The 12,118-nt window shown below is 36.7% G+C and overlaps 1 protein-coding gene and 1 long non-coding RNA gene across 2 annotated transcripts; one reads left to right on the top strand and one right to left on the bottom strand.

Moving 5' to 3' along the window:
• The first annotated feature begins 3,631 nt into the window (after positions 1 to 3,631).
• Positions 3,632 to 4,045, top strand: LOC134675949 (uncharacterized). Its single transcript, XR_010099821.1, has 2 exons — positions 3,632 to 3,664; positions 3,803 to 4,045. It is a non-coding gene; the product is annotated as an uncharacterized LOC134675949 (long non-coding RNA).
• Positions 4,046 to 4,672: 627 nt separating this feature from the next.
• LOC134676002 (protein lines) lies at positions 4,673 to 10,818 on the bottom strand. Its single transcript, XM_063534311.1, has 2 exons — positions 10,607 to 10,818; positions 4,673 to 10,374 (listed from the first exon to the last, which is right to left on the bottom strand). Exon 2 carries the CDS (start codon positions 10,296 to 10,298, stop codon positions 7,863 to 7,865), a length of 2,436 nt encoding a protein of 811 aa, XP_063390381.1. The 5' UTR covers positions 10,299 to 10,374; positions 10,607 to 10,818; the 3' UTR covers positions 4,673 to 7,862.
• Between the last annotated feature and the right edge of the window lie 1,300 nt (positions 10,819 to 12,118).

Genomic DNA, 12,118 nt, shown 5'->3' with positions numbered 1-12,118 from the left:
ATAAGGTTTTTCTAGTTCGCCTGGCTGCAAAATTGACAATCGTGTTGTTATGAAGTCTAACCTAAAATTAAGATGAGCGAGTTTTTTTATTTTTATTTTATAAAGACTATCAAAGAATAATAATGTTTGTTGGCAACACTGTTTTAATTTTACAAATTAAATGACGCTACCGGCTTTTGTCGATAAAGTTTGTCGTGAAGGTTTTTATTCTTTGAACGTTTTCATTTTGATAAGTTTGTATGGTTTTGTTATTGTAAACCAAAGTTTCATATCCTATATTATTACAAATATACAAACACCATTGACATATATCTAAGGACTGGCCTTACGGGCTCTAAAAATGGTACTTGATTAACGCAACTAGTTGCGACCAATCGCGCGCGTGATGTGAACTCATCAACCAATGGCGTTGTAGCGGTGTCCCACCGCTGTACTGGCCCCATTCATGCCTCATTCTTATTGCCCGTAAGGCCATTCCTTAGATATCTACGTCAATGACAAATACTGGCTAAAAGCAACAAATTACATGCGAGTTTAGGGAATCCCCGGCTAAGCTAGTTCAATTGATCGATCAAATGCCGCATAAAGTAACACAAAGCGCACGGAATAGGGACCGTGCGCGTAGGAGGGTCTGCCATCTCGTGGCCTGAATCGGAAACATGTGTACATTGCCATAGCAAGTGCTGCCATCTACCGTTCTCGTCGGTACGTTTCCTTGTGCATACTAGGATCTGCCATCTTGTGGGCTACATCGGAAGCGTAAACGATACATTTACGCCTCGTTTACATTTGTGAACACCTTGGCAGATCTTATACATATATCTGATGGTGGCTGTAACTTCATGCCCGTGATCTCGGTATTAAGTCCCTTTTAGCTGAAACAATGTGTTAAAAGTCGTGAATTAACATTAAAATGAAACGGGGTCACTTTATATGTAAATTTCCATAGTGAGATGACCCTTTTTTTATAGATTTTGAGTGTATAATGTAATATGGCATTATGCAAATGATTGTCGCATTCAATTCTTTTTTCTGAACTTTTTTATCCAAATTGATGTTTTTTGTGAACTTTGAATTTTATAGTTTTTATATTTAGTAAGTTTTGTACTAAATGTGAGTAAAAGATACTTTTAATATTTTTCACTTTGCTGAATGTCAATTAAATTGAGATTTTATGTAAAAAAATGTATGTGCTTTGTAGTTTGTAAAAAAAAAAGATCCTTAATGCAATTTTAAAATCAGTTTTGACCTTAGCGTTGCCTGTTTCTTATGGATATGTTTATCTTCAGTTGGGCGTTTACTAAACCATTTCCATGACATAATTATATTGCTGTTCCTCTCGCACTCGCATTGACCGCCGACATTACCGACGGGACAGCAATATAATTGCGCGTGCGATAGAGAAAGAAACGCGGGTCAATGTACTAAATTCTTCATGCTAAGAGTGTTTTCACATCGTCCGATTCGATGTCGGATGTAAATAAATAAATAAATAAGTATTGGGGACATTAAGCCCGCGCCTTTTATCCGCGTTATTTATGATTTGTCAAATGCATAAATAAATACAGAGGAACACATAAATCTTACATTTTACTTCCTTCCGACATCTGCTATCGGATCGGATAATGTGAAAACGCTCTAACATCCTTACTTTTAGCCCCCATTCGCACGACAGCTTTTTCAACGCGCTTTAATCTGTCCACACTCTAAATTCGACTTAACGACCAAGGCTTAAAGTCGAAAACCCAACAACGCTTGATAAAAAGCGCCGCCGCTGTCGTGTGAATACATACATGGTTATCCATTTGTGTCACTCAAACGCTTTTTTAACGCGCGTTGAAAAAGCTCCCGTGCGAATGGGGGCTTAGTGATGTGGTCAAAGTGGCCAAATATATCAGAACACATGCAGAAGAGGATTAACTAAAAATGGGTTGGTCTCGGACTGTCTAGAACACAAAATGACTAGTGTAATATTTTGCCTATATCGCTTTTAGTCTACATCGCAAACGGTCTAGAACACAAAATAACTACAATTATTTAGACCTTTATTTACCTACATTTCGTCGGTTTATCTTTACGTTAGCGATGTCGACGGAGCCCCGCTACCGCGGGGCTCCTATTTCTGTGCGGTTTGGCCTTCGGCCATTAAAAGATAACTAACGAACCTAACCTACCTATGTGGTCATTTTGTGTTCTAGACCGTTTGCGATGTAGACTAAAAGAGATATAGGCAAAATATTACACTAGTCATTTTGTGTTCTAGACAGTCCGAGACCAACCCTTAAAAATTACGCTGAATATGTATATAATATAGTATTGTGTACTATTTTTGTACCTAAAATATCTGTTTTATGTCACTGTACAAAATGATCACGCAAGAAATAAGTCATTGAAATTACTTTGATGTTAATCGTATTTGTGTTAGCATAGTCAGAGACGTGTAGATGATAAAGACTGCTAATATCCAGTTTTGTTGTGTTCTTCCAAAATTTACTAAATTCAAAATAAAATAAGAGCTATACGCGGTGTAACATGAGGAAACCGAATAATTTTAACCACGCATTTCTGAGGTCAAAAGAAGGAAAAAATGTAATACGAGTTTAGGTCAATTTCGCCAAAATTTTTTTTTTTATTTACTTTTTAAATTTTTTTATGTATTTGTACATAAAAATAAATATCATTGCTAAACTTGTCACTTAAAATTGAATTTTTTTTTTTTCGTAAAACCTACCTTTTGCAAAGTGTTACTTGTCACTTTTTGACATCTATCAATAAGGATATTTACACTACGTCCCATAGCAGCAACATCACCATCAAAAAGGCCTTTTTACACTATGTAACAATAAAACTTGTTTTTTTTATTATTAATATTATCTCTGAAACTAGGCGAATTTCAAAAAAGTTTATAGGACATTTTTGTCTCTAAATATGATCAGGAATACGCTGTTAAAATTATTCGGTTTCCTCATGTTACACCGTGTATATAAAAGCCTCGGCAGAACAAAATTTAACCTCTTATTTTAAACTAGAATGGAGTCTACACTGAAACCGCAATGAATTATTGTCGATTTTTTGAAAAACTATGTAGAAAAAACTTACTGTACGTTACCGTACGTTACGCTTGACTTGAGTAAGTACCAAAAATAGAGTTTTGTGAATTTAAATGCCTTAAAAGCAGTTTTTATTATTTAATTGTCTTTGATATAACGTTAGTGACGGATTTTCCGAGTCAGAGCTATCAAGTTTGTATCTATGGATACTTAGGGTAAACTAACCTATTATTGGCACCTCGCTAGTGGCATCTTTACTTTATTTGGCATCTGGTTACTTTCTTACTGAATAGGTGACAATGCTTGGTTTTAGTGCCAATTATTGGGTTTTAGTTACCCTATTTGTAGGGTAATTGGTCAACTGGCCATCCTAAACTAAAAATGAATTCTATTCACCTATTAACAGAATTAATTTTATAATGTGGCTAGTTATTGAAGGGTGGCCACTTATTGAAACCTTATACTAAAATGAATTCTGTTTATAGTTGCATAGAATTCATTTTTAGTTTAGGGTGGCCAGTTATTAGCCGGTGGCCAGTAATTGACGATTTAACCTATAGGTTTGTAATTTTTGTAATTTTATGCGTTTAGAGAGAATACATCGGTAGTGGTTTGTTTCCTTAGAGCCACTTGCACCATTCGACTAACCCGGGGTTAACCGGCTAAACATTGAGTTACTATGGTTACCGATACAATTTGACGCTGGGTTAACGGTTTAACCGCTTAACCCGGGGTTAGTGGGGTGGTGCAAGTGGCCCTTAGGGAGCCAGTTACCAGTGACACTGATGAGTTATTTAATTTATAACCGTTTTGTTAAGGATTTTAAGTTGATTTTTCCATAACCGATGTATGTAAGACTGTGAGACTCGAAAGCAATAATGTGTAAAGGTAATATGTATACTTGTATAGTAAAATGTTAGAATTATGTGTACAACGCTGTAATGTATGTTTTTATGTTGTAAGTTACGATAGAAATACAGTTTGGTGATACGTAATTATTACGGAGTTTTTATTCTACGAAATAGAGTTACACCAAAAAACGTCTGCAACGATGTTGATAGCATACGCAGTGCCAGTGTTATTTATACGTCATCATTTCATTGAAGTTTGACATTTGAAACAGCACAAGTGCTGTGCAAGCATTGCGTATGCTATCAATATCGTTGCAGACTTATCTTGGTCATTGGGTTAGTTATTGAATGAAACCATACTGAAATGAATTCTATTTATGATGCATTCCTGTTATCACTCATTAGGAATATAGGCCCCGAGGAAGAATCCTTCATTTGTCGCGATCTTGAGCGGCTACTTCCAGCTCTTTCCAGCAGAGTCCAGTTGAGCCAGCCTCCTCAACTGATCGCCTGCATAATTTCTTATACCTAATTCTGAATTATGTTTATAGGTGAATAGAATTCATTTTTAGTTTAGGGTGGCCAGTTATTGGCCGGTGGCCAGTTACTGGCGAATGATCCTATATGCTCCTAAGTTCATTAAAATATCTTACCGTTTTGGAGTAAAATGGCAAATGGCTGTGACGCCTATGGGACATGACTATGGGTCCTTTTTGCCATTTTGGCTATGGAACCCTAAAAAGTATGTTAGGAAAAAATAAAAAAAATAAATTAAAAATATTTCGCTTTATTGATGTTAAATTATTGTTACTTAACAATAACAACTTATGGAATAACTTAGTTCAATACGAAATTTAGAATTTTTCAAAATGAAATTACAAAATACATATCCAAAAATATTTTATGAGGGTAGTTTGACAGATTTTAGGACATTATTGGCAAGATCTGTCATTTACGTGGGGTTACAGAAAATACAAAGCGTAATAATTAGGTAAATTCGTAATTCATTTAACAACACGGAAAATTAAATAAATATGATTTGAGATTCTAAGTACATATACATAAAAGCCATATTTCTGTAATAAATACAAGTTTTCTATGATTTTAGATCTTGTCTGAAAACGCGTAATTAGATATATATAAAACCAGTCTGTATGTTGTTCCCTAACTCTTAAAAGCTACAATTATATTCTAAATAAAAAGATCCCGTAGTCGAAGTGACGATGTGCTGTGAGATGGCAAACAGAAGTAAATTATAGGCGCATAAAAAAAGCGAAAAACCGTACTCAAAGGGTAGACACGGGACCCTATTACTAAGACTCCGCTGTCCGTCTGTCTGTCTGTCACCAGGATGTATCTCATGAACCGTGATAGGCACTTGAAATTTTCACAGATGATGTTTCTGTTGCCGCTATAACAACAAATACTAAAAACAGAATATAATATATAGTTTAAGTAAAATTCCGCCAAACGTGACTTGGAAAGTGATAATCGGCCATACCATTTTCGGCGATAAATAAGAGAACCGGGGCTGCCATAAAATTATCGTGATTTTTTTGCCGTTTTTGCGTAAACGGTACGGAAACCTTCATGCGTCCGACTCGCACTTGGCCGGTTTTTACATACCTATTTAATATTTGCTACGCTTGTTTTACTTCAGTTTGCCAACGTACAGTCGACGTCACGGACATGTTTACATTTTTCGCCTTATTACAAAGGGGGTGCAAAAGTGTAAACATATTTTTGACATCGACTGTACACCACACCTTAAATAATAAATAAGGGCATTTCTTTAATACTGATATTACAGATACTAATATTATGGTAAATGATGGCGACATATTTACAACATTGTGGCATGAAATATAATTTAGTAAAAATGTTATATACACCCCCGCATTTTTTATGCAACTTACAACTAAGTCAACTAACTAACTATTATATAATACAACCATTATGTATATCATTACTTTCAAACCTATAATGTAGCTTAAATTATACGAATATATTTTATTTACGGTTAAAATTATTATGCAAATAAAAATGCATTTGTATACTTTATGTATTATGTGCAAAAACACGATCTTTCAAATTAGATTAAAAGCACCTTTAATAATGTTACGTTAAGGCACATAATTGAGCGTTTCACATGTTTTTCACTCGAAAATCTTTGACAAGGTGGACCAGCCCAACAAGATTTGTCAAAAAAGTTTTATATGTAACGTAGAGGCTCCAGTGCCCGGACACAGCTCCAATAATCGACATTTTCAATCATAATTAGGGTTCCGTACCCAAAGGGTAAAACGGGACCTGTCCGTCCGTCCGTCTGTCACCAGGCTGTATCTCACGAACCGTGATAGCTAGACAGTTGAAATTTTCACAGATGATGTATTTCTGTTGCCGCTATAACAACAAATACTAAAAACAGAATAAAATAAAGATTTAAATGGGGCACCCATACAACAAACGTGATTTTTGACCAAAGTTAAGCAACGTCGGGAGGGGTCAGTACTTGGATGGGTGACCGTTTTCTTTTTGCTTTTTTTTTTGCATTATGGTACGGAACCCTTCGTGCGCGAGTCCGACTCGCACTTGCCCGGTTTTATCATAACAATAAAGTTGACGGCAACGTGTCGAATATTGATTGGGTCTTAACATGTCGATTACCTATAGGGCTATTTTCGCTATATACTTTTCGTTACAGTAAACTATTAAATATGAAGACAATTTGAATTGTCACCATCAGGCCCCAATTTCACATCGGTGACAGGTGCGACAATTGTAAAACATCACTGTTGCTGATGTCACAGGCATCCGTGGGCTACGGTTACCGCTTACGAAATAGGAGCCAGGTTGTATGGTTTTTATTTCCTAAAGCCACCTTCTACAATAATTATTTTAATCTTCATATAATTTGTTCAAAAACATTGACTATTTAGTGAAAAACATAAGCCCATATTAAAGGAAGACTTCTGATAATAGAAATTTAAAATAAACATACATGCAATATATTACCTAAACTAAAAGAATAGCTACATAAATTACATCAAATTACAGTTGATATAAATTAACTTAGACAATTTTAATTCTAACATAATAACAAGTAAGACATTTTGGAATGTATTATTTCGGGATTGCAGTCTTTGTATTATTTCAATAATTTGTTGTAGGTTAATTCGCCAGTAACTGGTCGGTTTTAGTGTCTGGCCGCCGTAAACTAAAAATGAATTCTATTCCCCTATAAACAGAATTCATTTTTGTATAAGGTTTCAATAACTGGCCACCTTATACTAAAATGAATTCTATTTATAGGTGAATAGAATACATTTTTAGTTTCGGGCGGCCAGTTACTGGCGAATTACCCTATTGCATTTTATTTCTACAGGTAGTTTTTTCAGGAGGAGCGCTGGTGGCCTAGCGGTTAGAGCGTGCGACATTCAATCCGGCCGGAGGTCGTGGCTTCAACCCAGCTAGTACCAATGAGTTTTTCGGAACGGATACGAAATATCATTTGATACTAACCAGTCGCTTTTCGGTGAAGGAAAACATCGTGAGGAAATCGGACTAATCCCGATAAGGGCCTAGTTTACCCTCTGGGTTGGAAAGTCAGATGGCAGTCGCTTTTGTATAAGCTAGTGCCTTTGCTAATTCTTGGAATTAGTTGCCAAGCGGACCCCGGGCTCGCGGGACCGTGGAAAAATGCCGGGATAACGCAAGGAAGATGATGACATGATGAGGTAGCTTTTCACTTATTTCCATTTCATTTGATTTATTTATTTTATAGCGATTCTATCCGATTTTATCCATTTCATACAAAACAAGTTGGGAAGAGATAAGTTCTAATGCCCCTATAACAACTGTATCCATATGCAAATAATAGGGCAAATAGGGCTATGGTACTCAGAAATACACATCAGATATCTCTGAGTCAGACTATCCATATCAAGTCATACATGAATTTTCAGCTCAATTCATTCCCTTCATAAAGACTCTCACACACCTCCAACAGTCTCAACACTGGACTGATATTATACGGGAACAAAGATCGTGATACCAGTCTACTGATCTGCAGTCTAAGCCGTATTAAAACCCGCATAGTGTCGTCCAGGCCTCTGCTGCCCGCCGAGTCAGTGTGCTGACACGTTTCGATAAACTTCGGCCAGTTACGCCTAACGTATTTGAGAAACCGAAGCAAATATAGCAAGAAACACGTCTCATTGCTGACCAAATAGTCTAGTAACACATCACTATCATGCGAAACTACTTTCAAGAATTCTATAAAAGAAGCTATTGGGTTCAGCATAGGTATTAAATCGGGATACATAGAGTTTCTGTACACAATACCAACTGTTATATCCAAAGTGCACACCATGGATTCAATTAAATAGTCATCCTGTTCACTAAATAAGTGTATCAGCATTTTAGTAAAAGGAGTCTCTGGGTGGAATTCCATAGTGTTTCTAATGAAAACATCCAGTTTTTTCAAGACGTCGCGTATAGATCTTTCTACTATTTGCATGTCTTGTATGGCATTATAATCGGAAGAATCAATAGAACTGTCTGAGGAATCGCATCTCATCTCTTTAACCGTTACTGCTATGGATTTTAGAACTAATAGTGACATTCTTTGTAACATAGTTTTGTCTACTTCAGTGTTAGACTGGTTGGAATCATCGTTATCATCATCTCCATAGCTTTGATCTACCAATTGTATAGAGGCTGAAAGTGGCGTAACTGTGGGACCTAGAGAGTAGTCCCTGAGAACAGTGCATTCATTCCCTAGGAAGCCAAAACCACTTCTACTGTTCCGGACTCTTACATCATTGAGAAGCCTGAAATCTTTCACGAATCTGACAATAGAGTGCGCTAAACAACATATCTCTTCAGGCAAAATGTCTTGTAGCGCCAATGTGGAGCCATAGCATAAAACTTCGTTAAACAAACTTAATAAATGCGTGTACACCATGCTCGGGAGAATGGTGTTCCTTAACAAATCTACAAAACCCTGTAAATCAGCGTAAAATGGCTTAGTGTCTATCACTGAGAGGTTGGCTTTTACACTAATAATATTCTCCCATAGTGAGAAAAATGTTAGTATACAGTTTTCAGCATTCGCTAAATTCAGGTACCGGAGGAGTAGGAGCTTCATGTTCTTAACTAGGACAGGCCAGTGCTGCTCTAACGTCTTTATGGTCAAGCATTTGATGTGTGAAGTGTCAAATGACTCCGAGTCTGTCAGTATGACTGTTACACATCCATTCTCATTGACCCGTTCCATTCTAGACGCTGGAGGCTCAGGGGATTCCGGCTGCTCTATCCCACTAACTTGCTGGTCCATAGGAAACTTTAGCACTGGCTCGTGAAGTTTGAATGTAGCCGGCTTGGTTTCAGCAGGCTTTTCATCCGAGGATGTCGAGGCTGCACCATGTGTTTGAAGATTCGAAAACTCATTATGCAAATTGTCTCCATGGGAGCTGGATGGCATCTGACTTGTACTGTAACCAACACTACTCCTGAACGGATTGTCTTCCTGAACATGCATATTGCCCACCGAGTTGATGTAATTGCTATCTTCCAATGGATGCTGTTCCACATCCTTCCATTCAACTATCCTTTTAATAATATCAAGACTAAAGTTAATCTTTTGTACTGTTATTCTATTTATTCTATCAAAAAGGTAGATGTTTTCAGCAATTTGTTGGAGCCAGTTCTCATCAACAGTGTCTTTAGCGACTATGAGAAAGCTTGCTAACACTCTACTGGCCACAAATGTAATGAATTTGCTTTTATGGTCAGCAAGTTCTACAACTTCTGTAATCCAATCATTCCTGTTCCTCACAAGCATGTCGCAAGCTTGCATTAACTTTGAACATATTGTGCCAGTATTATTTTGTTTTAAATAGATGTCAAACATTAGCTGCATTGTGGATAAATAAGTCAATGAGCATGTTAACGGCCATGATACAATGTGTAGCCGTCTATCAAACATTTGTGAGACTTTGTGTTCTTCTACCGTGCAAAGACACTGACCTACAAGGTTTTCTTGTAGAATTCTTAGCTCAGCAAGTAGTTTGTCGTCAGCCACTGTCCATTGCTGGGTTGTACTTGAACAGGATGGTATTATTTCTTCACTAGGAAGCCGGAGGATCGTTGAGCAGTCCACGGCGTCCTCACTAACGGTTCCGCTGTCGGGAGACTCACCATTTCGAGGAAAGTCGTCTGATGGCTCCGCTGGAGACGTTTCCGAGTCAAATATATCAGTGATCTCTTCGGCCGACCTGTCGCTGCCATCGTCAATGTCGGGCGCGTCTATACGCTGCTTCTTCTTAACGGGCTGATCGGAAGCCATACCTTCATTTGATTGCGTTTTGCAATCCAAGTGCCCTCGCAAAACCATGAACCCGTCGATAGACCTGGCTCTATCAATCACGCCCGCAAAACAGATTTATATTCGTACCGCACCAATCACCAGACTGGAAACAAAAAGACGAAAATGAATGCGTGACCTTTCGAAGTAGCTACTCAATTACGCGGACCACAAAGCCATCGCATATTTCGTGTTAAATGGACGCTAAATAATTATTTTCGGTTAGAAATCGGTGAATTACCGTCTTAACTACTACATTAATGTAAAATACCATATGAAACAGCGAATTATATTAGAATTTCAATGAACTTTCCAAAATATTTTGATGGCACACATACCATTGACAGGCGGGTGAGGTTGTTGGAGTTGATAATTCTGTCGGTGGAATCCATAAATTGTTGTATATCATTCACTGTAATCCAATGATGCACATTAACACAAACTTTTATGTGATTTTTCTTGAGAAAACACTATTTGTTGTAAGAAAAACTATGTTCAACAGAACATCGACTCCATTACGTACAATATGACGCTCATTCAGTTGAAGTATTCTTTACATTGGAATTTATTTTAATATTTGCTAAAGTAGGACTTAAACGCATTTATAGCAAAATAAATAAACTTAAATTAAATTAACATACGAATTAAATATTATTTTAACAATTAAAATAGTTCATCGTGGTAATTAGTAGTGAAATGAGTTAGCAGTTTCCGCAGGTATTTCCGGATAGGACGTTGCCAGCACAATGCTCCCGAATTTAGCAATCTCGGTAGGCAACCGGTTGGAATGTGATTGTAGGAGGCAAAATTAAGGGCGCGTTATACCTTCCTTTTAAATCAAAATCAACAGCCCAATCTATGTGCGCCGAAATATAAGTGAAATGAGATCGAAATAAGACGTGCTCGCTCTAACGCATAACTTTGTCCCTACACCTATTCCAGAAAAATATAATAGTCTGTCAAACAACTTAATCAGTAGAAAAAGGCACGAAATTTAAATTTTATATACGACGAGAACCAAGGCCTGTTCACTTCCTAAGAAAGTTATGTCCCCAAATAATTGCGCATGTGTGCGCCTTAAGCTTCTATGTGTGCGTTGGCCTCCGGGAAAAAGTTGCGAGTAATAAAAATAAAAACATTTTTCTACAGCAACATTGCTCCCAACTCTGATTTAAATTATCACGAATTTTATACAATATTAATCATAAAACGGGACTTAAAACGCTTATAACTTAATTACATGCGCTTAAGTTTTATAATGAATATTTGCTTCCAACTGTCTTTATCAATTTTCATAAAATATATGGAGGGTAGGTACGTCTACCCACCATAATAAAAAATATATTTGTCAATGACTCTGTCCAACTGCTGTGGTTAGTTCATAACGAAAATTTTATTTATTAACTCTTTAAATAATACATACAACGTGTACCGCTACGTAACACTTAAGACTGTAAGTCTGTACCTACATGGATTACAGCAATGCACATAGAAAATGTGCTAAATGCGGAGCAACGGCTGTTGAAGCAGCCAGAGTGAAATTTACAACTTTAGTGGGTTCAGAAGGAACCGAGTCATAACGCATCTGGAAAGCGTATTAATTAACCGTGAAGAAATGTATTAATACAAGTTGGAAATCTGTGTAAAATGCCGTGTGTAAAGTGTAGTGTATCTGTGTGTAAAGTGTAATAGGTAGGCATGCCTAATGTTATTTGTATAAAAGGTACTGAAAACTTTGTGAATGCGCTTTATTAATGTCTATTTTTTTATTAAGTTGCCAGTTGCCAGTTTTCAGTGTATATTTTTATATGTAAAACATTTTTTAATAAATAATATACAGGGTGAAATTT

The sequence above is a fragment of the Cydia fagiglandana genome, chromosome 23, assembly GCF_963556715.1.
Source record: "Cydia fagiglandana chromosome 23, ilCydFagi1.1, whole genome shotgun sequence".
Lineage (NCBI taxonomy): Eukaryota > Metazoa > Arthropoda > Insecta > Lepidoptera > Tortricidae > Cydia > Cydia fagiglandana.
Note: the sequence above shows the minus strand (reverse complement) of the source record. Positions and strands in the feature narration are given on the sequence as shown.